Source organism: Chlorocebus sabaeus, chromosome 27, assembly GCF_047675955.1.
Source record: "Chlorocebus sabaeus isolate Y175 chromosome 27, mChlSab1.0.hap1, whole genome shotgun sequence".
NCBI classification, from domain to species: domain Eukaryota; kingdom Metazoa; phylum Chordata; class Mammalia; order Primates; family Cercopithecidae; genus Chlorocebus; species Chlorocebus sabaeus.
The window spans coordinates 37,529,599-37,555,712 of NC_132930.1; the positions used below are offsets into that span (position 1 = coordinate 37,529,599).

A 26,114-nucleotide genomic window follows, 5' to 3' on the forward strand; every position below is an offset into this window, starting at 1 on the left:
GTTGGTTTGCTGAACTCATCGTTTACGTTAGGAATTTCTCCTGATGCTATCCCTCCCCCAGGCTCCCACCCCCTGACAGGCCCCAGCGTGTGATGTTCCCCACCCTGTGTCCAAGTGTTCTCATTGTTCAGTTCCCACCTATGAGTGAGAACATGCGCTGTTTCGTTTTCTGTCCTTGTGATACTTTGCTGAGAATGATGGTGTCCGTGTCCCTGCAAAGGACAAGAGCTCATCCTTTTATATGGCTGCATAGTGTTCCATGTTGTATATGTGCCACATTTTCTTAATCTGATCTATCATTGATGTACATTTGGGTTGGTTCCAAGTCTTTGCTATTGTGAATAGTGCCACAATAAACATATGCGTGCATATGTCTTAATAGAGGCATAATTATAATCCTTCGGGTATATACCCAGTAATGGGATGGCTGGGTCAAATGGTAATTCTAGTTCTAGATCCTTGAGGAATCGCCACACTGTCTTCCACAATGGTTGAACTAATTTACATTCCCACCAACAGTGTAAAAGTGTTCCTATTTCTCCACATCGTTTCCAGCATCTGTTGTTTCCTGAATTTTTAATGATCGCCATTCTAACTGGCGTGAGATGGTATCTCATTGTGGTTTTGATTTGCATTTCTCTGATGGCCAGTGATGATGAGCATTTTTTCATGTGTCTGTTGGCTGCATAAATGTCTTTTGAGAGGAGTCTGTTCATATCCTTTCCCCACTTTTTGATGGGGTTGTTTGTTTTTTTCTTGTAAATTTGTTTAGGTTCTTTGCAGATTCTGGGTATTAGCTCTTTGTCAAATGGGTAGACTGCAAAAATTTTCTCCCATTCTGTAGGTTGCCTGTTCACTCTGATGATAGTTTCTTTTGCTGTGCAGAAGCTCTTTAATTAGATTCCATTTGTCCATTTTGGCTTTTGTTGCTACTGCTTTTGGTGTTTTAGTCACGAAGTCCTCGCCCATGCCTATGTTCTGAATGGTGTTGCATAGGTTTTCTTCTAGGGTTTTATGGTTTTAGGTCTAACATTTAAGTCTTTAATCCATCTTGAATTAATTTTTGTATAAGGTGTAAGGAAGGTATCCAATTTCAGCTTTCTATATATGGCTAGCCAGTTTTCCCAGCACCATTTTATTAAATAGGGGATCCTTTCCCCATTTCTTGTTTTTGTCAGGTATGTCAAAGATCAGATGGTTTTGATTTCATATGAACTTTAAAGTAGTGTTTTCCAATTCTGTGAAGAAAGTCCTTGGTAGCTTGATGGTGAGGGCATTGAATCTGTAAATTACCTTGGGCAGTATGGCCATTTTTCATATTGATTCTTCCTATCCATGAGCATGGAATGTTCTTCCATTTGTTTATGTCCTCTTTTATTTTGTTGTGCAGTGGTTTGTAGTTCTCCTTGAAGAGGTCCTTCACATCCCTTGTAAGTTGGATTCCTAGGCATTTTATTCTTTGTATCAATTGTGAATGGGAGTTCACTCATGATTTGGCACTCTGTCTGTTATTGGTGTATAGGAATGCTTGTGATTTTTACACACTGATTTTGTATCCTGAGACTTTGCTGAACTTGCTTATCAGCTTAAGCAGATTTTGGGCTGAGACGATGGGGTTTTGTAAATATACAATCATGTCATCTGCAAACAGGGACAATTTGACTTCCTCTTTTCCTAATTGAATACACTTTATTTCTTTCTCTTATCTGATTGCCCTGGCCAGAACTTCCAACACTATTTTGAATAGAAGTGGTGAGAGAGGGCATCCTTGTCTTGTGCTAGTTTTCAAAGGGAATGCTTCCAGTTTTTGCCCATTCAGTATGATATTGGCTGTGGGTTTGTCATAAATAGCTCTTATTATTTCAAGATACGTTCCATCAATACCTAGTTTAATGAGAGTTTTTTTGTTTTGTTTTGTTTTGTTTTTTTCCACCAGGCGGTGAAACAATTTTATTTCACAGTTGTCTTTAAAGCCACAAAGACACCTATTTTCTTCATATAAAAACATTAGTATAGATACCCATACTTTCTAGAAAATGATTATACAGACCCTCTCAAAGAAAAATGTATTCCATTATATAGGTTTCAGTGAGGTTGCTTGGAAAAAACTCATATCTGGACTGATTCTTAAAACATAGCATTCCAGCACTCTGAACTTTTGGTTCCAAGTATAGATTATTTTCGTCAGTATGTGGTGCCTGTATTCTTACATATTTGATAATACATAGATAGACTGGCTTATCACTTAATGTTCCATTGGTTCATCAGTCTTTTCTGCAGGTTCATCAGCAGGTTGAGCAGGCTGTACCTTTCTCTGTGGCCTTTCTTCAAGACCTTTGAGGAATGGAGGCACATCATCATCATCATAGATTGTAAACTCCAAGTCTTTACCAGTAATTCCATCGGAAACATTCTTTGTAGTTAGGTCCTGTTCTGCAGGAAGTGTCGCTCTTAAGGCACACAGACCATGTTTAACTAGTTCATTTAAATTGCACTCCATAAATTCAGACATATATCTCTCCAAGTAAGTACGAGCTGACTGGGAACGGGCTCCAATGGACATGGCTCTGCAGTCAAAATAGTTAGCAGATGGACAGGTTTGGAAAACGTGAGGGCCCATATCATCATAACCGGCAATAAGCAGCCCAACACCATATGGTCTCCGGCCATATCGTTGTGTTTGTATCTGCGTCTTGCTTCCAATTAGAGATACAAGATGAGACACAGGCAGTGGTCTATCGAAGACAAATCTGAAATCCAAACACTCCTGACGCAGAAAATTACATAACAGTCTAACATCAGCAGTAAGCCCCGCAATTGAGGTTTACAGCTTTTTATTTTTTTATTTTTTTATTTTTTTAGCATGAAGGGCTGTTGAATTTTGTCGAAGGCGTTTTCTGCATCTGTTGAGATAATCATGTGGTTTTTGTCTTTGGATCTATTTATGTGAAGGTAGATTCAGAATTTTAATTTGTTGCTTCTGAATCAAAGCTGTAAACTTCAATGAAATAAAAACAGAACATGGTACTAAAATATCTATGCGTGTAGTGATATATGTGTTCAGTTTCCCTTCAAATAATCTGAGAGTGGTGGTATGGATGAAATGGATTGGTCATGACTTGACAGTTGTTGAGGCTAAGTGATGAATACTTCAAGAGTCATTAGACTATTTACTTTTTTATAAATTTGAAATTTTCCATTAAAGTATTTCAGAGTAGTGGATTGTCAATAACTGTAGCTTTGGAAAGCTGTATTTTTTTAAAGTGTGGTTAAAAAAACCACAAAATTTACCATCTTAACCATTTTAAATGTACAATTCAGTAGTGTTAATGTGGTCATATTGTTGTGAAACAAATCTTCAGAACTTTTTCATTTGCAAATCTGGAGTTCTATAGCCATTAAACAACAACTTCCCTTTTTCCTCTCCCTACATCCCCTGGTAACCACCATTCTACTTTCTGTCTCTGAATCTGACTACTTTAGTTACCTCAGAAGAGTGGAATCATATGATATTTGCATTTGGTGACTTGCTTATTTCACTTAATGTATTGCGCTCAAGGTTCATCCATGTTGTAGCATGTGACAAGATTTCCTTTCTTTTTAAGCCTGGATAATATTCCATTGTATATATACACTGCATTTTGTTTATCCAGTCATTCATCAATGAACATTTGGATTACTTCCACCTCTTAGCTATTATGACTAGTGCTGTTGTAAACTTGCGTGTGCAAATATCTCTTCAAGACCCTGCATTCAATTCTTTGGGATATATACCCAGAAGTTGGATTACTGGATCATACAATAGTTCTATGTTTAACTTTCTCAGACACCCCATACAGTTTTCTGTAGCAGTTGCACCACTTTGCAGTCCTACCAACAAACACTAGTGTTCCAGTTTCTCCACATCTTTTTCATCCTTGTTTTTTTAAAATTTAGCCACTTTAATGGTGCAGTGATATTTCTTTGTGGTTTTGATTTGCATTTCTCTGATGATGTATTAGCTTTGAAGAAATATCTATTCAAGCCTTTTGCTTATTTGTAAATTGTGTTTCTTGTTGTTGTTGAGTTGCAGGTGTTCTCTATATATTCTACATATTAACCTTTTGTCAGATATATGGTTTGCAAATATCTTCTCCCATTTTGTAGGTTGTCTCTTCACTCTGTTGATTATGTGCTTTGATGCAGGAAGTTTTTAAGTTTGATGTGGCCCTGTTAGTCTGTTTTTTCTTTTGTTTCTCTGCATTTGGTGTCATGTCCAAGAAATCACCACCAAGTTCAATGACCTGAAGCTTTTTCCCTGTGTTTTCTTCCAGGAGTTTTACAGTTTTTTTTTTGTTTGTTTGTTTTTTTATGTTAAGGTCTTTAATTCATTTTGAGTTAATTTTTGTGTGTGGTGTAAGATAAAGGTCCAACTTTATTCTTTCACATGTGAAAATCCAGTTTTCTCAACATAATTTGTTGAAGAGATTGTCCTTTTCCCCACTGAGTTATCTTGGCCTCCTTATAGAAGATCATTTGGCCGTGTATGCGTGGTTTATTTCTGGGCTTTCTATTCAATTTGGAAGACTACACTTTTAACCAATAAGATGTTGCTCTTAATTAGCATTTCTTTTATGGTGTATCCAACTCTCCAAGTAAATCTTGCTGTCTGAAAGCAGAGATGTTAGACTAACCACATTTGTTAAAAGATCTTACAAAATACTGAATGATAGTGATGGGTGAAAATTGACACTGGGAGTTGGGTTATCAAGTCTGTAATTTGACATGGGGAAAGTCAGGGAGGAAAAACGAGCAGATCCCACAACAAGTTTTGCATTGAGTAGACAGTGTCTTTAGAAGCACATATGCTTTCTGGCATTCAGAAGTGGTGGTGCTATCTTTTCAGAATTGTATTTTCATTCCAGTCAAAAGTATCCACTCCATGCAAATACTTTTTTTTTTTTTTAAATTGAAGAAGCAATCATGTTGAAAACATACATTTTTTTCTTTGATTCTTCACAGACAACTATTTTCTTCAGATTTCATTGTTGAAGAAGAATCTAGCAAATACCAAAAGATGACATGTTCAAGCCATCTGTACTTTTACCTAAATGTGTAGCAAACCTCCACATTGTATAATTACTTCTCATACTTCAGCATTGCTTTCCTTGTGTCTTCCAACAAAATGTGTTGACAATGAGGTATCCTTTTTTGTTTTTGTACTATTTTCTATGTATCACTTGAGCCATTAAATGGCAACAGAAATAACATTTCCCCAATGATACAAGTTTTGTTAATATTTTTCCCTCATAAGTAAAAATGTAAAATAGACTTCACAATTTATAATTAAATTTAATGTAATTTTATGACTATTTGATTACATGTGAGATGACCAGAATAATAGAGACAATTATGATGCTTAGATTTTCATTGTCTTGCTAATCGTGATAACTTCCTGTATTTTCTTTTAACTTTTAGTTCATGGATACATATGCAAGTTTGTTACATAGTTACACTTGTGTCATGAGAGTTTGTAGTACAGATTTTTTCATCACCCAGGTATTACAACTAGTATCTATTAGTTCTTTTTCCTGATCCTCTGTCCCCTCCCACCCTCCATCCTCTTGTAGGCCACAGTGTCTATTGTTCCCCTCTATGTGTCCATGTGTTCTCATCATTTTTCTCCTACTTATCAGTGAGAACATGTCATATTTGGTTTTCTGTTCTTGCATTAGTTTGCTAAGGATAATGGTCTCCAGCTCCATCCATGTTCCCACAAAGGACATGATCTCCTTCTTTTTTATGGCTGTATAGTATTCTATGGTGGATATCTACTGCATTTTCTTTATACAGTCTATCAATGACAGGCATTTAGGTTGACTCCATGTCTTTGCTATTTTGAATAGTGCTGCAAGGAACATATACTTACAAGTGTCTTTAAGATAGAATGATTTATATTCCTCTGGGCATATACCCAGTAATGGGGTTGCTGTGTTGAATGGTAGTTCTGTTTTAAGTATTTGAGGAATCACCACACTGTTTTCAACAATGGTTGAACAAACTTATACTTCCGCCAACAGTATGTAAGCATTCCCTTTTGTCTGCAATCTTGCCAGCACCTGTTATTTTTTGGATTTTTCAATTCTGACTAGTGTGTGATGTTATCTCATCGTGGTTTTGATTTGCATTTCTCTAATGATCAGTGATGTTGAGCTTTTTTTCATGTTAGTTGGGTGCATGTATGTCTCCTTTTGAGAAGTGTCTGTTCAGGTCCTTTACCCACTTTTTAGTTTTTTTTCTTGTAAATTTATTTAAATACCTTACAGATGTTTGATATTAGATGTTTGTCAGATGCATCGTTTGCAAACTTTTCTCCCATTTTGTAGGTTGTCTGTTTACTCTGTTGATAGTTTCTTTTGCTGTGGTGAAGTTCTTTAGTTTAATTAGATCCCATTTGTAAATTTTTGCTTTTGTTGCAGTTGCTTTTGGCATCCTGAAATATCTGCCTATTCCTATGTCCAGAATGGTTTTGCCTAGGTTGTCTTGCAGGGTTTTTTGAGTTCCTTGTGTATTCTTGATATTAATATTTTGTCATAGTTTGTAAATATTTTCTCCCATTCTGCAGGTTATTTCTTTACTCTGTTGATTGTTTCTTTTGCTGTGTAGAAGGTTTTTGTTTGATATAATTCTATTCATCTTCTTTTTGGTTTTGTTGTCTGTGCTTTTGAGGCCTCATCCATAAAAATCTTTGCCCAGACCAATGTCTGTAAGCATTTCTCCTGTTTTCTTCTAGGAGTTTCACAGTTTCTGGTCTTAAATTTAAGCCTTTACTCCATTTTGAGTTGATTTTTGCTTATAGTGAAAGATAAGAGTCTGTTTTTATTCTTTTGCATGTGGATGTCATCATGAGGTTAGCTGGTTATTATGCAGACTTTTTTGTGTGGTTGCTTTATAGTATCACTGGTCTGTGTACTTAAGTGTGTTTTTGTAGTGGTTGGTAGTGGTCTTTCCTTTCCATATTCACTGCTTCCTTTAAGAGCTTTTATAAGCCAGGTCTGCTAAGAATTCCCTGAGCATTTGCTTGTCTGAAAAGGGTCTTATTTCTTTTTTGCTTAGTTTGGCCAGATATGAAATTCTGGATTGGAATTTCTTTTCTTTAAGAACATTGAATATTAACCCCCAATCTCTTCTGGCCTTTAGGGTTTCTGGTAAGAGGTCTGTTAGTCTTATGGGCTTCCCTTTGTATGTGACCTGACCTTCCTCTCTAGCTGCCTTTAACATTTTTCCTTTTATTTCAGCCTTGGAGGATCTGATGATTATGTGTCTTGGGGATGATCTTCTTGTGAAGTATCTTACTGGGGTTCTCTGCATTTCCTGAATTTGAATGTTGGCCTCTCTAGCTAGGTTGGGGAGATTCTCATAGATATCTTGAAATATGTGTTCCAGGTTGCTTCCAGTCTCCCCATCTGTTTCAGCGACACCAATGAGTAATGGATTTATTCTCTTTACTTAATCTCATATTTCTCAGAGATTTTGTTCATTCTTTTTCATTCTTTTTCCTTTATTCTTGTCTGACTTACTTCAGGAAGCCAGTCTCCAAGCTCTGGGATTCTTTCCTAAGCTTGATCTATTCTGCTATTAATAGTTGCAGTTGCATTATGAAATCGTTGTAGTGTGTTTTCAGCTCTGTCAGGTCAACTGCATTCTTTTCTGAACTGGCTATTTTGTCTTTCAGCTCCTGTATCATTTGGATCTTCCTTGGATTGGGTTTCAACATATTCCTGCATCTCAATGACCTTTGTTTCTATCCATATTCTGAATTCTATTTCTGTAATTTCAGCCATCTCAGTCCAGTTCAGAACCCTTGCAGGAGAAGTAGTGCCGTCATTTTGAGGAAAGAAAGTACTCTGGCTTTTTGAGTTGTTAGAGTTCTTGTGCTTATTCTTTCTCATCTTTGTGGGCTTATGTTCCTTCAATCTTTGATGTTGCTGATCTTTGGATTTTTTTTCTTTTATCCTATTTGTTGATCTTGAGAGTTTGATTGTATAAGGTGGATTCAGTCAACTGGCTTCATTTCTGGAAGATTTTAGGGGGCCAAACCTCAGCTCCCAACTTCTGGACTTCGTGCTCTAAATCTGGGGGACTTGTATCCAGCCCCAACTTTGTTCTCTGACTCGTCGAGGGTAGGAACCCACTGTGCTGGTGGGACCTACGTATTCCTGGACCACTGGTCATTACACTTCAGTGGGTGGTACTAGCCAAAGTGTTTCGTAAGGCAGCAGAAGTGGGATTTGTCCTTGTTTGCATGTATTAGCAGCAGCAGCAGCAGCAGCACGGTGGGGTACGCACTCATCAACTGCAGCAGGGTGCTAGCAGGTGCCTGCCTCCCTGCAGGCATTCACAGCGGCAGCAGAGGCATTATTGCTTTGAGGGACACAGGGCCCCTGCTGCTGGCGACTGTGTCCACGGTGATGCTGGTGGTGGTGTTAGCATGGGGGTCTGGTGCTGGCAGGTGCAGGTCTGTTTCTGCCCTCTGTGCATGATCACTCAGGTGGGGGTGGCTGCTCAGGGTAGGGGAGGTTCATTGTTCTCCCTTCCTAGTTTTACTCTTGCAGCAGTGTTGGTGCAGGGATGGGGCTCTGGAGCTGGTGGGGCTGGCAGGGTTCAGTGGGGCGGGGGAGCAGACAGGCTGGTGCTTGGCTGTGAGCACTACTTTCCAACCTGAAATCTCATGAGAACTTATTTACTATCATGAGAACAGCACAGGAAAAGCCGTCCCCATGAGTCAGTTACCTCCCACCAGATCTCTCCCAAGACCTGTGAGGATTATGGGAGCTACATTTCCAGATGAGATTTGGATGGGGACACAGCCACCCAAGATGAGATTTGGGTGGGGACACAGCCAAACCGTATCACTACCTACCACAATACCTGGCGTGTAATAGATGCTCAATAAATGTTTGTTGAATAAATCATTTTTTAAAAAAATTGACCAATGGTAGTGCTAGTCTTTCCATGGTTATATTTGTTAGGAAAAAAAACTTTTGTTTTTGTAGTAAGTGATAGATGGAGATTTGGAAGGAAGGAGAGAGAAAGAGAAAGAAAAAACAATAAACCATTAGAAAAAACAAATGTACACACACATTAAGTGACACAACTTTTATTTTTATTTATTTATTTATTTATTTATTTATTTATTTAATGGATGGTGATTTAAATGGGTGGTGACTTCAATGGGAATTTTTCCTGGCGACAAGATTTGTTCTTACTCTTGTTGAATTAGAAAAATTTTTTAGCTTCAATATTATGATAAATTGGATATGTAAATGTCATTGCTTATAGCTTAGTATTTTAGTCTTCCACAAATTGATGCCTGTGGTATCTGGACATTCCTTGGCCTGTTCTTGTAAATAAGGAGATAGTGATGTTTAAGGAATAGCACTGTGGCCAGAAAAGCAAAAAACAAACAAACAAAAAAACCAAGAAGACCAGGTGTGGTGTCTCACGCCTGTAATTCTAGCGCTTTGGGAAGCCGAGGTGTGCGGATCATTTGAGGTCAGGAATTCAAGACCAGCCTGGCCAACATAGTGAAACCCCATCTCTACTAAAAATACAAAAAATTAGCTGGGCGTGGTGGCAGGCGCCTGTAATCCCAGCTACTCGGGAGGCCAAGGCAGGAGAATTGCTTGAACCTGGGAGGCGGAGGTTGCAGTGAGCCGAGATCACGCCATTGCACTCCAGCCCGGATGACAGTGCAAGACTCCGTCTCAAAAAAAAAAAAAGAAAAAAAAAAAATTCTGTATTTTCCAAGGTAAACAATATAAATGGGGCTCAGGAATACCCCATTAGATTAAAAAAAAAAAAATCTCCTAGAGAGAGAACCCTTGAGCCTACAAACTAAAGACTTTCAATATAATTTTAAATAAAGTCTTTTATGTAGTATGAGTGCGTTTTTTAGTTGATAATCAATTGGCACTATTATGTAGGCTTACTAGATTTGCAAATTTACAAGTTTTTACAAGTCAGTTGGGTCCCTTCCTCAGGAAATCAGTTTAAGGTTTTTTTTCCTATATTGACTCAAAGAGCCTAGTTGTCCTTAAATCCTGTGAATATATTTGCCTTATAATTTGACGGCATTGAATAAACACCCTTATAGGGTCTGTAGTGTTGTAAAAAGAGAAACTGTTAAATAAAGGATCACATTTGGAAAAATAGACTGTGCTGGATAAAACCAGTATTGCATGTGAGTACTGTGGTTTGCTTTAAAGCACCTACAACTATTCAAGGAAATATATCCTTGCCCCTTACTCTCAAAATGGATACTCTAGATGGAAAACAACTGAACTATGTCTTTGTGAAATTAAACTATGGCTGTAAATTAATGTAAACACCCAATGTAATATTGATCTCTTAAGCAGAAAGTTATTTATTTGTGCTAACATTCAAACTTATAGAGATTACAGAGCTAATTATTAATTATTAAAGTAATTAAACTGTTTCAAGCCAAATATGCTTGAGTAAGTACAACTTGCCTTCAATTAATCACCATGTTTAAATGTACTATATTAAGTAGATCTTTTTTGCACATCATCAGTGTGCCTGAACTTATACAGATGATAATAATAATGATAGCTCACATTTTTTTTAGCACTTATTTGCTGGTCATTGTGCATTATACATAGATTAATTATCAAATAACTCTATACAAAATAGGTATATTTATTATTCCCAGTTTATAGATGTGGAAACTCAGTCATAAAGAGGTTTAATAAATTGTCCAAGCTTGCACAGCTAGTGTCTAAACTGGAATATAATATTGGAAAGCAAGTCAAGCATGTTAAAAATGTATTGATAGACTCTAATATTGAATTGTTTTCTCTCTTTAACACCTTTCTAGTTGATTTGGAGCATATGAGAACAATAAAACCTGAAAAACACTTACGGTTTTGCCAGGAAAATGGTTTTAGTAGCCACTTTGTCTCAGCCAAGACAGGAGACTCTGTAAGTAAAATAATGAATACTGTATATTATAAGTGATGTTTTACTTTTATTTACTAACATTCCTAGGAAGTATGTTTCCATTATTTAACCTTTGGAGCAAATTAATTCCTATTGAAAACATAAAATTCCTTAGATTAGTTATAACATGTTTATTCTGGTTATATTACTTTTATAATTTATTTAACATAATTTTATGGTTATTTTTAAAAAGGGAATTAAAATGAATATAAACCACCCATAATGTCAGTATCTAGAGGTAACCACTCATAACCTCGTATGATTCCATCTAGTCTCTTTTCCTGATGCTCATACTAGTACTGTTGCCTGTGGCTAGGAGATGGCATTCATTGAGTGCTTACTTTGTTATAGACATTGTACTACTCTGATTATCTCCATTTTATAGAGGAGTCTTAGAGAAATTATATAATGGGGTCCAGATTACACAGCTAATAAGTGGAGGAGAGAGGATTTGTAAAGGCAAATAGTGACACTCTGGGACTCGCAGTCTTAACCACAAGCCTGTATTTATTTTTAAAAATTACGATTATAATATAGAAATAATTTTATGTTTTACTTTTTACTTACTATTTTTATTGTTTCCATGTCATTTAATAATAGATTGAATAATTCATTTAATAAATGTTCAAAAATTTATTCTGTCTTATTCTTATTGTGGAAAATATAGGTTGTTAAGTTTTGAACATAATGTTCTAATATAAAATTTTGTCCATAAGTTTTTGATGTTTTGGTTATTTTCTTCAGGTAGAAAGATTCCTTGAAAGGGGATTGAAACATTGCCAAATCACCAGCAGAAAGACTAAATTCATACTATCACCAGCATTGTATGATTGCCATAACTACATCCTTTTAACATTCAGGATTTATTTATATATTTATTTTAAAATCTTTGTCAAATTGGTAGGCCCCCCCAAAAGAAAAAAGATACTTCACTATTTAAATTTGAATTTCTTTGATTATAATTGAGGTTGAAATTTTAAAAGTTTTATTAGTTATTCACTTTGTGCTTTTTACTTGTTATAATTTTCTATTGCATTAGAAATTTTCTATGACCATCTTTATGTTAGTGCTAATAGTCATGTGTCACAATTTTTTCAAATAATCCTCACCGACCCCCATTTGACTATTTTTCCAGTTGACATTTTTCAACTAAAACAAGTTTGAAATTTTTCTGTGGTTTAATATTTTTGATGTTTTCCTCTGTAATATCCTTTATAGTTTTATACCTAAAATAAATATTAAATAATATGACTGGGGTTTGATCTTTCTTTTGGTAAGACTCATTAAAAAATTTGGACTCTTGGAATCCTTTCGCCTCAGACAATGTGAATATGGGCACATATGCACCCATCCATGCCTTTGAAAAAAATGTAATGTCAATAATTGTAGATAAATTCATCCATGGATTCACTGGGCTTCTGCCCTCACTTAATCTTCCCAGGGGTCTTTTTGCTATTTCAGAATTATTTTAACTTGTAGTATTTTCACTTGTTTTTAACCACTTAGTATTTTTTTGCCACTTAGTGTTTTTTGTGTGCTTATATTGAACCACTATTTAAAAACTTCTTTTTTTTTTTAAGTGATACTTTGAAATGGTTTGTTCTTATGAAATTACTTTAAGACTTGTAATCATCTCTAGCTCCAGGTAACTTCCTCTCATTGTTTGAGGAGTTGAGCTCCTGGCTTACTATTCTTTCTCTCTGATATTACCTATGTCATAATTCTTAGTGATTTCAGTATCCTTGTTTCTTCCTGACTCCACCTTAGTCACTCTCACATACCACAGATCATGTCATTACAAATTACTGTGGCTCTTCTATTACCTCAGTATCAGGCATCCTAATCACTAACCACCAATCATCTTCTGTTTCACATCCTTGAATGTCCTAACACAACCATTCTCAACCCTAGCAAGACCTACAAGACATTGATCCTAACACCTTTGCAAAATCTTAACCTCCTTTCATGTCTTCATTTTTCTCTCTTCTGAACTTAAATCTCATGGCCAGTCCAAATCATTGCCATGCACATACTCTCAATTCCCTTTTTCCTCTTTCACTTTGTCAGACCTGCTTGGCTAAATCTTAATTCTGGTTTAAACCAAGCCTCTGCCTTTTCATGGGTGTGCTCATGAACATGACCAGAGAAAAGCACAGAGGTATGCTGGAGGTTTCACTTGAAGTTCACAATCCCTGATCTCAAGTGGGCCCTTAATGCTGCTCAGTAATTATGCCCTATATCCCTAGTCTACCACCTCTTCCCTCAGCTAGGTGACTTTTTTTTTTTTTTTTTGAGACAGAGTATCACTTTGTCGTCTGGGCTGGAGTGCAGTGGCATGATCTCAGCTTACTGCAGCCTCCGCCTCCTGGTTCAACCAATTCTCTGCCTCAGTCTCCCAAGTAGCTGGGATTACAGGTGCCCACCACCACGCCCGGCTAATTTTTTGTATTTTTAGTAGAGATGGGGTTTCACCATCCTGGCCAGGCTGATCTTGAACTCCTGACCTCGTGATCCATCTGCCTCAGCCTCCCAAAGTGTTGGGATTACAGGTGTGAGCCACTGTGCCCAGTCAATGACTATTTCATAGCTTCTCTTCTCTCTTCAGAAGTGTTCAAACTATCCTCCTCTATTCTATCAGCTGATGACCTTGTTTCCTATTTTATAAGAAATTTGAAACAAACAGAAGACAACTTCTACATACTGATGCTACCAGGTCTAACCTCATCCTACTTACCCCATCTGTTCTCATATCTTCTGTCTTCTCTGTGGTTACTATGGGATCTATTCTAGCTAGGGCCAACTTCTCCATTGTGTACTAGTCCCATTTATCTTTGCTGAATCAAGGATATTGCTTTAGCAGTTCTGTTTCATATGTTTTATTTTTTTCCATCTACTGGATTATTCTTTCAGCATACAACATATTATGACTTCTTTTGTCTTAAAAACAAGAAAGCTCTTGATGCCACATTTTTTCTCTAGCTGTTGCCTCATTTCCTTCCTTCACTTTCCAGTATATGTTTTGAAAGAGTTGTCTCTAGTTCTTCTTTTCCCAATTTCTCTTCCAGTTCCAGCAGACTTTTGCCCTCAGTATTTTACCCAAACTGCTATATCCTGGTCATCAATGGCCTCCTTTTTGCTGAATCCAATGATCAGTACTCAGCCCTCATCTTACTTGACTAAGTAGCAACATAAATAATTGCTGATCACTCTCTCCTCTTTGAAATACTCTCTGCACTTAGCTTCCAGGATACAATGCCTCCTGTTTTTTTTTTTTTTTCTACTTCACTAACTACTCTGTCAGTCCCCTTGACTAATTTTCTTATCTCTCCAACCAACTAAAGTTCAGTCCTTTGATATCTCTTTTTCTACATGTAGTCCCATAATGGCTTTATTTAGTCTTCTGGCTTTGCTCAGACTTTTCCCCTGAACTCTAGACTCTTATATCCAACTGCCTGTGCAGCATCTCCACTTAGATGTCTAATAGGCTGCCCAATTTAACATGTTTAGAACTGAGCTCTTGATATTCCCTCCTAAAATCTCTCACAGTCTTCCCCACTTTAATAAATAGCAGATCTACCATTTGCTCAGGCCAAAAAAATTTTGGAGCCTTTCATGACTCCTCTTTTTCTCTCATACCCCACGTCTGTCACCAAATCCCATTGGCTATACTTTGAAAATATATCCAGAACCTGGTGACTATTTCTTACTGTGTCCACTCCTACCACTTTGGTTCAGCCTCCATAATCTTTTACATTAGTTTCTTTGCTGATTCTCTTTTTGTACACTTGGTCTCCTATAGTGAATGTTAATACAAACAACCAGACTAATGCTGTTAAAATAAAAGTCACATTGGGCCACCCTCCCATGCCTTCCATTCATTTGGAATAAACGTCAAAGTCCTTCCAGTAGCCTACCAGATTCTACATGCTTTGCAGTCCCTTCATCCCTTTGCTCGTCTTCTTTTAGAGCCACTCTTTCTCTCCACTCCACCACAGTACTTTTCCTATTGTTCTTTGAACATCGACCATCAATGAACTAAAATATATTATGCTTCTTAGGGTACAAACGGCGTAAGACTATCAGAAATATGTATCCATTTTTTGTTAGAAGTAAAAATTAACGAAGTTGTGATAAATATTCTGTAAGCATGTGATGAGTAGGGATAAGAATATGGTAGGACATTTATGAAGAAAAGATAATTATACTACACTAAATGTCAGGATTGGAACTCTAGTAATTATAGTGGACCTGACATAAGCTAACTATGTGTGGAAAGGCTATTTATAGAAAAATATTTGTCTGTTTTTGTTTAATCGTAATGGCATATATTTTTCCTTTGAACTGATAAAATATAGTAAATAGTACCAAGTTGCTTTACTCAAGATACATGGAGAATTTGTTGGAATGATGTGAAAGTCACAGAGAGTATTAAAGTGTTAGAAAGTAAGACCTTTTAAGATAGGCCACAGGCGGCTGAAAGGACCAAGATAAAACTGGCAATGAAAAGTAGGGTGGTAAAGTATAGATTATTTTTATTTTCTTCAATAAGTATGGGAGTTTTTATACTAGTAAGTAAGGTTGTTTTGTTGTTTTTTAAAGTGGTAGCTGTAATCATCATGTTAAATCTTTAATGTGTGTGTTTAGAGAAAATTCATTGAATTGGATGGAGTTTTGAATTATGGCTTAATAATTTAAAAATTATTATATTTAAAATGTTGCTACATTTGACAAAGGTATTTTTGGAATCACCTGCTATATCATATTTTTGCAATTATTGCTGTTTATCATTTTTAAAAAAATTCTGTTTATTTAAAGATAAGCATGACTCTTTTATATCATTTAAACCCATTTTTGTTATGTAGGTCTTCCTGTGCTTTCAGAAAGTTGCTGCTGAAATCCTTGGGATCAAATTAAACAAAGCAGAAATAGAACAGTCACAGGTGATTACCTTGAACTTTATGTTTAAAAAATTAATGAATTTCTTACAAGGCATTAATTTTCACCCATAAATTCTTACCCATTTATGCCTTCTGTGTACGTGTCTATAAAAGCTTTGGGAATAGATTGTATGTATGAATCAGTGTTTATTGCAGAAGATGGAGAATGTTAACTTTTTATGTTAATTTTTTGCCAAATTATGATACCCTTGAAACCTCATTTTGTCTCTTTTGTTGGGAAAAAGATACTGGTATAAAAAAAATTTATTAGTAGTTAACTAATGAGTTTAGGTGCTGACCACATTGTTTGATACTTCTTTATTTAAATCGTTATGGAGCGTCTATTCAACTTTAAAACATCCTTGACTGTAATGATATTAGTTTTTGATGTTGTTTTGTTGTCAGTTTAGTTGTGTTATTAATTAGTAAGGATTTCTAAGTTTTTTCACTATTCCTAGATAGTTCTGTTAGACTGAGAAAAAAACATGCATATCAGTAGCCAAGAACTTTAAAGTACCACTATAATTTCCCACTAATTCATATGTCTGATAGAATGAAAAATCAGAGCAAGCACCTAAAAAGTTATGCTTCAGAAGTGGTTTGGTTAGAAGTAACAAACTAATTACATTTTTCCTCAATTTCTTCCACCCCATTTGCACCCTGTGCAACTAAAGAAGTCTGATTATCTTTTCCCATCCTTAAATTTTTCTTTAATTCTTTTAGAGTTAGTTCTGTATCTTTTTCTCATGGTCCCTCTGTGTGTGTGTGTATGTGTGTGTGTGTGTGTGTGTGTGTGTGTGTGTGTGTGTGTGTTAAAATGATTGAAGCAAATATTTGAAATTGTTATACTGATGTGGATGTTTCTAGGACTTGATTAAAATATTTGAAATGCTAAACATTTGCTAATTTTAATTCCCATCATTCAAAGACATTTGTTTTATTTAGCACTTGGTATGGCCAGATACAGTGCTGAGATACTTTGTGATGTTTAAATAGCTCCCAGACACATAAAAAGTGGTTACATGGTTTGGATCTAGGAGAATATAAGAAAGAGAAGTCACCATGATTTGCTTGATCACATAGACCTTGGATCCCAGAGGTCAAGTAATTCCTTTGCTTTTTAGCTTCTCTGTCTAAATAATGTTTGTCTCTGCTTAATTAGACAGTCTGTGATTATCATAAGTGATTTATTCGTCATATGTTGTATACTCAGTATAGTGGTGGGTCTAAAAAAGAATTAAAAGACTTTAAAATGTCCCTGCTTTCAGTAAAGAAAATTAATAGGTTATGTTCCAGGGGGACTGTGTTATCTCAGTTAATCCTCATAACTCCCTGGATCAGGTAAAATTTTATCATTTTATGATCAGGAAGCTGAGACTGTGGAGAGATTCAGTAACTTGATCACTAACCCTTAGTTGGGCACTGGTGGAGCCAGAATTTGCACCCAGGTCTCTCTGACACCAGTGCCCTTGGTGTTTCCACTCTACTATACTGGGGGAAAGTGTACTGGGCAGTTTGAAGTGGGAAGGGAGAAAATGGCTGAAAGAGGAGCTGATATCAACCATATACCTGGGTAGAAAAGCTTAGGTTGTATTTTAGAAACAGAAGAGCAGTTTGGTTAAAATAAATGACCATTTGTGTCAGAGTATAAAGAGTTTGAGAACAGATTTTGGGGATTTATGAATGCCAAGTTGGTTAATTTTATTTGACCTATAATCATTTTGAGGTAGGGCAATAAATGAAAGCAGTTTTTAGATAGAATTAATCTAATGGGATATTTTTGTATGTCATTGGATAGGAGGGAGATTGAAGTAAGGAGACTGAGTTACTGCTACCATGTGAAAATGGCCAAAGTCAAGGTGGAAGGGAAAGAGGGAACTGATAGGACTTGTGGAATTATTGGATAAGAGAGAATAGAAGTCCAAGATAATAACCCTGAGGTTTCTTGCTTGGAGGAATGAAGACAGGGGAAACCAATGATTGTGGTCTTTCTGAAAGAGGGAATGGTGGACTGGTGCTTCACAGGTGAGAGGGCTGCACTGAGGAAGAATTCCTTGTACTGCCTGAGCCGTGCAGCGGTGATCAGATACAAGGAGACCTCTGGAGAGATGAAACAACTGGAGGCAAAATTTGGGGAAAGCTTTATTAACATTAGCTCCCTCGTGTTGCAAGATCAACAGAGTTACTATTTTGACTTTGGATATGGGCTTAATATCCTGGCGTATTTTAAATAAAGAGATATTAGATGTGTTAATTACATAATTCTCTACCCTCCCTGCACATCCACCTTGCTTATTATGCTTTGAGATTTAATTCTATCTTCAGTTTGTTGGTGGCATTTACTCTTAATGCATTCATTTGAAAGGGAATTCAAGTTACTGCAGCACTCTTCTATATGTTTGTCAAAATTCTTTGTATATAGCAAGAAGCCTCATTATTCTTTCTTGATCCTGATGAATTTGGTGTTTTTGCCAATTAAATTATTGATTTTACAATTCATATTTCTCAGTGGAAACGTTTTTGCAAGTTCATCTAAAAGACTAGGAAGTGCAGATTATATATATACACACACACACACATATATATACACACACATATATATACACACACACACAGACATACATACATATATACACACACACGCTGTATGTGGCTTTTGCGACATTTGAAAGATTACTGGGGGGATTCAAGGGAATCTTTGAAAGTACTTTATATTATTCTATAGAGAAGGAGTTAAATGGCAGACTCACCGGTCACATTGATGTTGATGCTCTACTATAATAATTTACTTTGCGACATAAGTGTTTACAATGAGGTTTTAGTCCTAGTTCCATTCACTGATTATTTAAAGAGATTCTGCTAGTTTATTTCTAACCTAGATTACTCTTATTTGGGAGTTATATAAAATGAGTTATCAACACATTTTGTAAGCTTTGCAAGGGTAACACAGTAAACATATTTTGAGGGTCTGTGTAATGCCAGGGACCACAGTAGAATCTGGGTATACAGAAATAAATAAGAGAAAGTCCCTATCCTCAAGGAGCTCCCGGAATAAGTGCGGCAGCCAAACATTTAAACAGTGAACACTATAGGTCCCTTTTCCACAATTCCCAATTTGGTTAATAGTTTCATTTGCATCATTTATGTAGTCTTCCCCTTTCTCCCTGACCAACCATTATCCTCTAAGATATTGTAAGAATTGATACTGTTGTTAACAAGTGTTATAGTTTCCCAGATTGTTCAGATTTTTTATTTGCAAAGTGCCTAGACCTTTGGGAGAAAAAATAAATTTACAATTGCTGTTGTTTAGGAAATCCAGCCATCAGCTCTTTAAGAATGCATTAGATAATTGATAAAGAAAAAGCATAGTCCTTTTAGTCCTGTCTTGTATCCTTCAGACTGAATTGCAAGGAAGTTTTGCCATATCTACTTGGTGTTAAGAGTTCTTAATACATTTTTAAGCCTCAACATTTTTACTTGCCAATTAATAAACTATGAATTTCTACTTGATTTGAACTAGGAATGTATTAGTTTTTAAAATACCAAAAAAAAATTTATATCATGTTTGAGATATTCATTAAACTTGCTAAAAATATATATTCCTTATTGTCCCCTCAAACTATTTTCAGACTGTATCTGAAAGTATCTCACGTAGGGCTTGGCATGTAATAGACATACTCAAGATTTTAATTATCTTAATTGGCATATTATTGTACAGTACCCTTTTAACCATTGGTATTAAGAGTCCTTTCTGCTTTTTAGCTTTACCTGAATATTGATCTTCCTCAGATTCTTCTTACCTGTGTGTTAATTTTTTATGATTATTTTCTCCAGTATGTTTATGAAAACTGTCCTGGGATTTCTTTCTTATCCTAAAGACCACTTGTTTTCTTGAGGAGCATATTTTCTCATTTTGTACATACTACTCTAACCCTCAGATATTGAACGTTGCTTAATGGATTTTCATATCACATACTATTTTTTCTCTTTCCTATTCACCTTTTAAATTAATTTTTTAAGTAAAATTTCAAAACCAGATGGGACTTTAGAGATCATGTAGGTTTACTTTTTAACATGTTGTATCCTATATCCATGCTTTAAATTGTATTCTGTAATCTTGTTGCACTTTGAATGTATACCAGTCAGAATATTCTGTAATAGTTTAAAATCTGTTTTGTATGCTAGACTCTTATTATCTCAAGAAACAGAGATTGTGCATTATTTACCTAAATGTCTGCAATATCTGGGATAGTGGTTGGCTTTGAATGAATGATAGTGACAAATGTTTTAGCCTTCAGGGTGTGTTTACTCCATATCCTGGGCATGACAAACTGTGGCCTTTGCAGTGGTAAATATGTTCCTATTATCTGGAGTAAGGTGCAATTGCACAGTTGACCAAATTTATCTTTAGTATCTCTCCGAGAGTCCATCTATACTCCTTACACCTTGTGCCCCAACCCATAGGTTGCTTTCTTGCTTATGCCCTCCATTGCTACCGCTTCCATTTCCAGTATCCACTTGGCAAATGCTCTTTGAAAATATCAGGGTTAAGCTTGTGTTCACTCATATAACTCTTTTCCTCTTAGGGCCACTTCATTATTTTCATTTCATCAACTAATAGCAGAGAATAATTGAGTGTACTTTGTGGCTCTAAAAATAAAGTTTGGTATTTTGTAGGTAACATTTTCTCTAAAAACATCAATAAATGACTTTTAAATAAGCTGACTACAGTGAAACCACCTACCGTGAAGTTTATGACATGGAAATTATGTTTTTCTAATCATAGAAAGAGAAATTTGGAATCTGCAGAGCCTTGGTTATGGGTTACAGTTCGGAAACACTTTACAAAGCTTTATGTCAAAGAGTCAAAGCCCCTGAGAGTGATGCTGCCTTGTTAACTCTTCATTAATTTGATGAAAATTAATAATGAAATCCAAGTCATTTACTTTAGTCAGTTCTTGGACCAAAATGTCTCGAGCACAGGACAGTAACCTGGTTGTGTTTCTAGGATAAGACTTAAACCAACATTTTGTTGGATTAACGAGTTGCTTACTGATTATGAAAATCCCATCTCTTCATTGTAACCCATAGTTTGGCATGAAACAATTAGGTCTGGGGAGGTTAGATAATGGTATACAATATTTCACTGATGTACCCTCCACTCATACCTCATTTGGCAGTTGGTAATGCTTGTATTGATAGCATCAGGCGGAGTGCCTAGTAAATCATGAATGTTGTCCAAAAGTTAATGCTGCTTGTTGCTGGAGAACTTAAGCAGAAGCCACCCAAGGCTAATATGTTCTTTGCCTCAGCATCCTATTCATTTACTCTCAATTGTTTATAGAATCTTTATTTATAAATGTAATCACAGATAGCAGCTCATATTAAGATGCCTTTCTGTCTATCTTAGTAAATTAATAGATGCTATTATGAAGAATGAGTGTCCTGAAATAAGATATTTGCAATCACATGGATAGCGAGGATAGTTTTAAATCTAAAATATTTGGGTAGCATGTTATATCTGTCATGCATATTTGTCACATGTGGTCTTTTTATCCTAAAGTAATAGCAATTACGAATATAACAAGGTAAAAACAAATCGTTTCTTATTTAGTAAAACTCTTAGATATTTGAAAGCAGCAGTTGTTGTACTTAAATATTGTACCTCGTGAATTTTTTTTACATGACCTACAACTGCATTTTGAATTTATTTGTTTCTGTATGGAATTTGGAAGTATGGAGGTTAGGATTGGGAGGAATGGGGGAGTGAGCATCACAAGGAAGTCCAGGACAAGTAATAAGTAGTATTAAATATAAAAATTGTAAATGGCATATGGCTTCCTCTGATGTCTTCATTCCTCTCCCCACATTCAAAGAAATTAATTACTCCTTCCTCTGTGTTCCCACAGCATATTATAAGTCCACTAGTTAAGTGTTTAACTTGTATGGCAATTAGTTGTATATATGTTTCTCTTTCCATTGGGTCCTCAGCAACTTGTGAATAGATTCTGTGTAAGTCGCCCATATATTCACAGTATAGAGTGACTGGCACGTAGTATATCTTCAGTAAATCTTGTTAATGGAAATTGAATTAATCCTTTTATTGCACTTTAACATAGAAAAACCTCGTAATTCTTCATAGTCTTATGAAATTCTGGGCATTATATATGTTATATATAATTGTGTTATCAAAAATGGAACTCACAATTTGGGAAGTTCAGTGGTCATATCTATTTCAGTAATTAAATAGAATTACAAAGAATAATGTTTCTTGGGCCTTTGTTCCTTTCCTTTTCTTTTGTATGTGTACATTCTGCTGTGTGTGTGTGTGTGTGAGAGAGAGAGAGAGAGAGACATGTTTACATTTATATGTTAATTTTATGTTTCTGCTTTGGTGTTTCTTTATATATTCAGTCATTGAACATACTTTCCATTTTGTCTTTTTTTTTTTTTTTAATTCTTTATTCTTTGTCACATTTATGTTGTATGGAATTGACAGCATATTGTCAGGGCAGAAATAGTGAAGTACCCGGAAGAAGATAATCAACATACCAGCTCTGCTCAGGGTAGAATCTATTCAGTACAGTAGTGCAGGTATTAAGGGATAAATTATTACAGTTTGGGGAGGTGGGAAGGGAAAAACAGTGAATGCTATCTTGTTCTTTATTCCTTATGAATAGGGAAGTTCAGATGATTATTGTACATTATTGGAAATTAATATCACATCTAAGTCTTGAATTAGAACTAAAAAATTGGTCCTCTGCCAGGAGACATGAATTAAGAAATTGGGAAGAAATTAAAATAACATTGCAGTTACTTTTAAACATATTTGTCTTTATGGTTGTGTTTATTACATGTGCAGTGAAGTGGAGAATTGAGGCAGGTATTTCATTATTCATTCCTTACCATTTTTCCTGAAATAGCTTGGTAATTGAAAGAGTATTTTTAAAATCTGCCTTGAATTGCCCTTCTTTGTCTGCTTGTGTGTGCAGACTTTGTAGAGTTGAAAACAGTAAAGGATTTGTTTTAAATTATTACTTAGAGATGAATATTAAGCATATTGCTAAATGTATCATTTTAGATATTCCTTGAAGTGTGTGTTAGAGGGAAGGAAGGAAGAGTTAAAAGTATCTTTTGGTTTAAATTATTTTACAAACGAATATGAAGTAATTTTCTAAATTTTTCATTATACTGTATTTTGTTACAGTTGTATTCATAACCAATAGTGAGCCATTTGGAAATAAGTTAGGGATTTTGGAGGAAAGTTTTAGAAATTGGAAAAGATTTAAAAATGGATTGCTCAGAATATTTCTGCTTTATATGTGAATCCTCTTTAACATTTAAACATCTTACAAACTCAAACTGCTGTAAACATTCAATGAAAAGGTATCGCTAAATATAATGGCTTATGGAAATATTAATCAATAATGTTATTTTTTACTTTGAAATGATGAGTTCTTTTCTATGATTTAAAATACATGTGAATGATTCATTTAAATTATTTTGCTCTAAATTATTATCAGGGTTTAATTTTTCCTTATTGAGTTGTCAGTTTTTCATTAGACTTATGATAACCTCAAGTTAAATGTCATAAAACCAGGGACAACTCCATAGCTGAGTTGCCATTCTCTTCTTGAAAACAAAAAAACAAAAAACACTCTTCATTTGTTTGTCTGGCTTATTCTTTTAATATCAACTCCTGCTTCATTTGTGGTGTCCATCATCAGAAGCTCAGCAGAGTTCAGAAAATAAAAATATACTTTAAGGAGCTCTTTCTAAATGTTCTGATGTCCTGATAATAACTCTGTTTTCTTTTATGACAGAGGGTGGTGAAGGCAGATATTGTAAACTACAACCAGGAACCTATGTCAAGAACTGTTAACCCTCCTAGAAGCTCTATGTGTGCAGTTCAGTGAGCGCATTTTTCTTTTGTGTTGATAGTTCTGGCTGCCCTTCACCTCTGGGTGGGCCTGAGGACTTCTAGGAACTTGTTTTATCAGTGACCATCTCTGTAGTTCAGTTAACACTTTCCTCCCAACTTGCTTCATCATTGCTGTTGCCTCACAGTGGCAGGCAGCTCCTTGGATTTGAAAGAATTCAACTTTGGGACCACACACTTTGAATTCAAAATGGAAAACCCATTCCCTGGACTTAGACTGCTTCGTTGCAAAAGAATGATGTTGCTTCTTTGTATGTCCTTGCTTCTTTTTTCAGTGATGTAAATTTTTTTAACTTAATATGAAAACTATCCAAGTCTTGATCATCAGCCAGGATTTTGCCACAGCAATTTCATTCTCTTACCGGAACCTGTATGTGTCAAAGTATACTTCAGAATGCAAACATTAAGCAAGTAATATATTTTACCTACAGATACTTATGAAGACATTCTTTAGCTATCTATTGTGACTAAAAGTATATAAAGCTGTATCTAACTGAAAATGCTTGAAATAAGGCTGTAATAGAAATATTTTTTCATTTTTAAAAAAGGGCCTAAATTGTTTATATTGTAGTTTGTAACTCACAAAGTAGTGAGTATTTGATATTGTATTTTTATTACTGTATCATTGTCATTATGTATTGTGTAATACTCAGGTTTGAAGGCTTTCTGAATTTTGATAAATGTTCAGCTGATGCTCCACATGGAATTTCTCTTGCAAACTGCATAAGAGTACTCCCGCAAATGAGTTACGACATTGTGGATCAGACTGTACCTGATGTTCAGATGTTTTTCTTTCATGAATAAATTTATTTAAATTACTTCTTTTGGCAGTTTTCTTTCAAACATCTTCCTTTTTGTTACAGAAAGGCAGTGTGTATTTGGATACAAAATTAGTGATTCTGGGAAGTTTAATGTATAGTCAGTCACTTAGAATTGTTAGGTTATTTTGTTGGACCAATTAAAATCCATACTCCATAGCTTGGCATTTCAGGGACTTCACATCAGCTGCCTCCTACCTTTCTACCTTTTCTCATGCCACTCCACTGTACCATCATCACTCCTCTGCAAACGCAGCTATGGACTCATTCCTATTTGCTTTGTGATGCTCTGCTTTCCTGTTTTTGCTCCACAGGTCCCTCTGCTGGGAATTCCTCCTACTTCTCCAAATGTCTACCTCCTGCCAGCCAACCTTTAGGCACTGTGAGAGCAGGACTCTGTTTGTCTTGGTCATAGTTGTGTGGTTTTTTTGTGTTTGTGGTTTTTTTTGTGTATGTGTGCTAAGATACAATGCCTGTCATGACTGGTGCTCCATATTTGCTACATTGAAGCATGAACAAAAGCCACCCCTCCACAAAGCCAGTCCTTGTCTCCACAGCTCACAGTTCCACATCACTACCTCTCTGAGAGCCACTGCCCCTTTCTGCCTTGAATCACTGCTATTTGTGCCCCTGTTTTTTATTGTTTCATAATCCATGAGCTCATTGAAGGGTAGCTCTGGTCTCTTCTCTCTCATGTCTCTTACAGTGCCTGGCAGCATGCCTTTGTCATGGATTTGCCACAAGTGTGTGTAGAAATTTGGATACCTAATTTTAGAGGTGTAAGGGATTTTGGAAAACTTTGTTCACTTCCTTATGTGGCTAAGGAAACTGAAGTGTGGACAGAAAAAGTAACTTGCCAGAAATCATGAAATCATAGAGCTAGACTTGATAGATCTGTCTCTAGGCCGAGAAATTTAAAAAAAAATTAATTAAAAAAAGATTTTGAAAACTCTCCTTCTTAGTGGGTCCAACCTCTTTCTACTTTGATTTTTATATTTTTCATTTTATAATTTGGCAGACTTTTAGACCCTTCAAGTGATAAACCCTTCAAGCCATTGCAGCTTCTCTTCCTGATATGTGCGGGCCAGTTGACTAGGGATGTTAATAGAATATAAAGTTGAACAAATGAGCTCTCAATCCTCAGGACTTTATAGTCTAGTGGGAGGGATGTTTGTTGTTGTTGCTGCTATTTTAAAAGCTGTGATTGATTGAAGCCTTCTATTAAACTAAACTTGCCCAAGGCTTTACATTTAGTAAAAGGTGAGGCCATGATCCGTTTGGTCATTTTGTGTTGATTTCACCTCCATCTATGTGAAAACTGAAGGATTTAAAAAAAAATTTTTTCCTCCCAATACAATTACTGCAGTACGATAAAGTATGACTTAACACATATGTATGAAGGTCTACGAGACCAAATATTTT

The 26,114-nt window shown here is 35.7% G+C and overlaps 1 protein-coding gene and 1 pseudogene across 2 annotated transcripts in view; one reads left to right on the forward strand and one right to left on the reverse strand.

Moving 5' to 3' along the window:
* The window catches only part of RAB28 (RAB28, member RAS oncogene family), a 119,865-nt gene extending 95,173 nt beyond the window's left edge, over positions 1 to 24,692 (forward strand). Inside the window, exons 5-7 of one of the 2 annotated variants that reach the window (XM_008017886.3) lie at positions 10,877 to 10,980; positions 15,861 to 15,938; positions 23,759 to 24,692. In XM_008017886.3, the coding sequence (XP_008016077.2) occupies positions 10,877 to 10,980; positions 15,861 to 15,938; positions 23,759 to 23,851 (275 nt within the window). In that variant the 3' untranslated portion in view covers positions 23,852 to 24,692. Of the gene's footprint in view, positions 1 to 10,876; positions 10,981 to 15,860; positions 15,939 to 22,434; positions 22,625 to 23,758 lie in introns of those variants that run through there. The other variant, XM_008017887.3, reaches the window with a different exon arrangement.
* On the reverse strand, positions 1,771 to 2,818 carry LOC103246532 (proteasome subunit alpha type-1 pseudogene; annotated as a pseudogene).
* Positions 24,693 to 26,114: the final 1,422 nt, after the last annotated feature.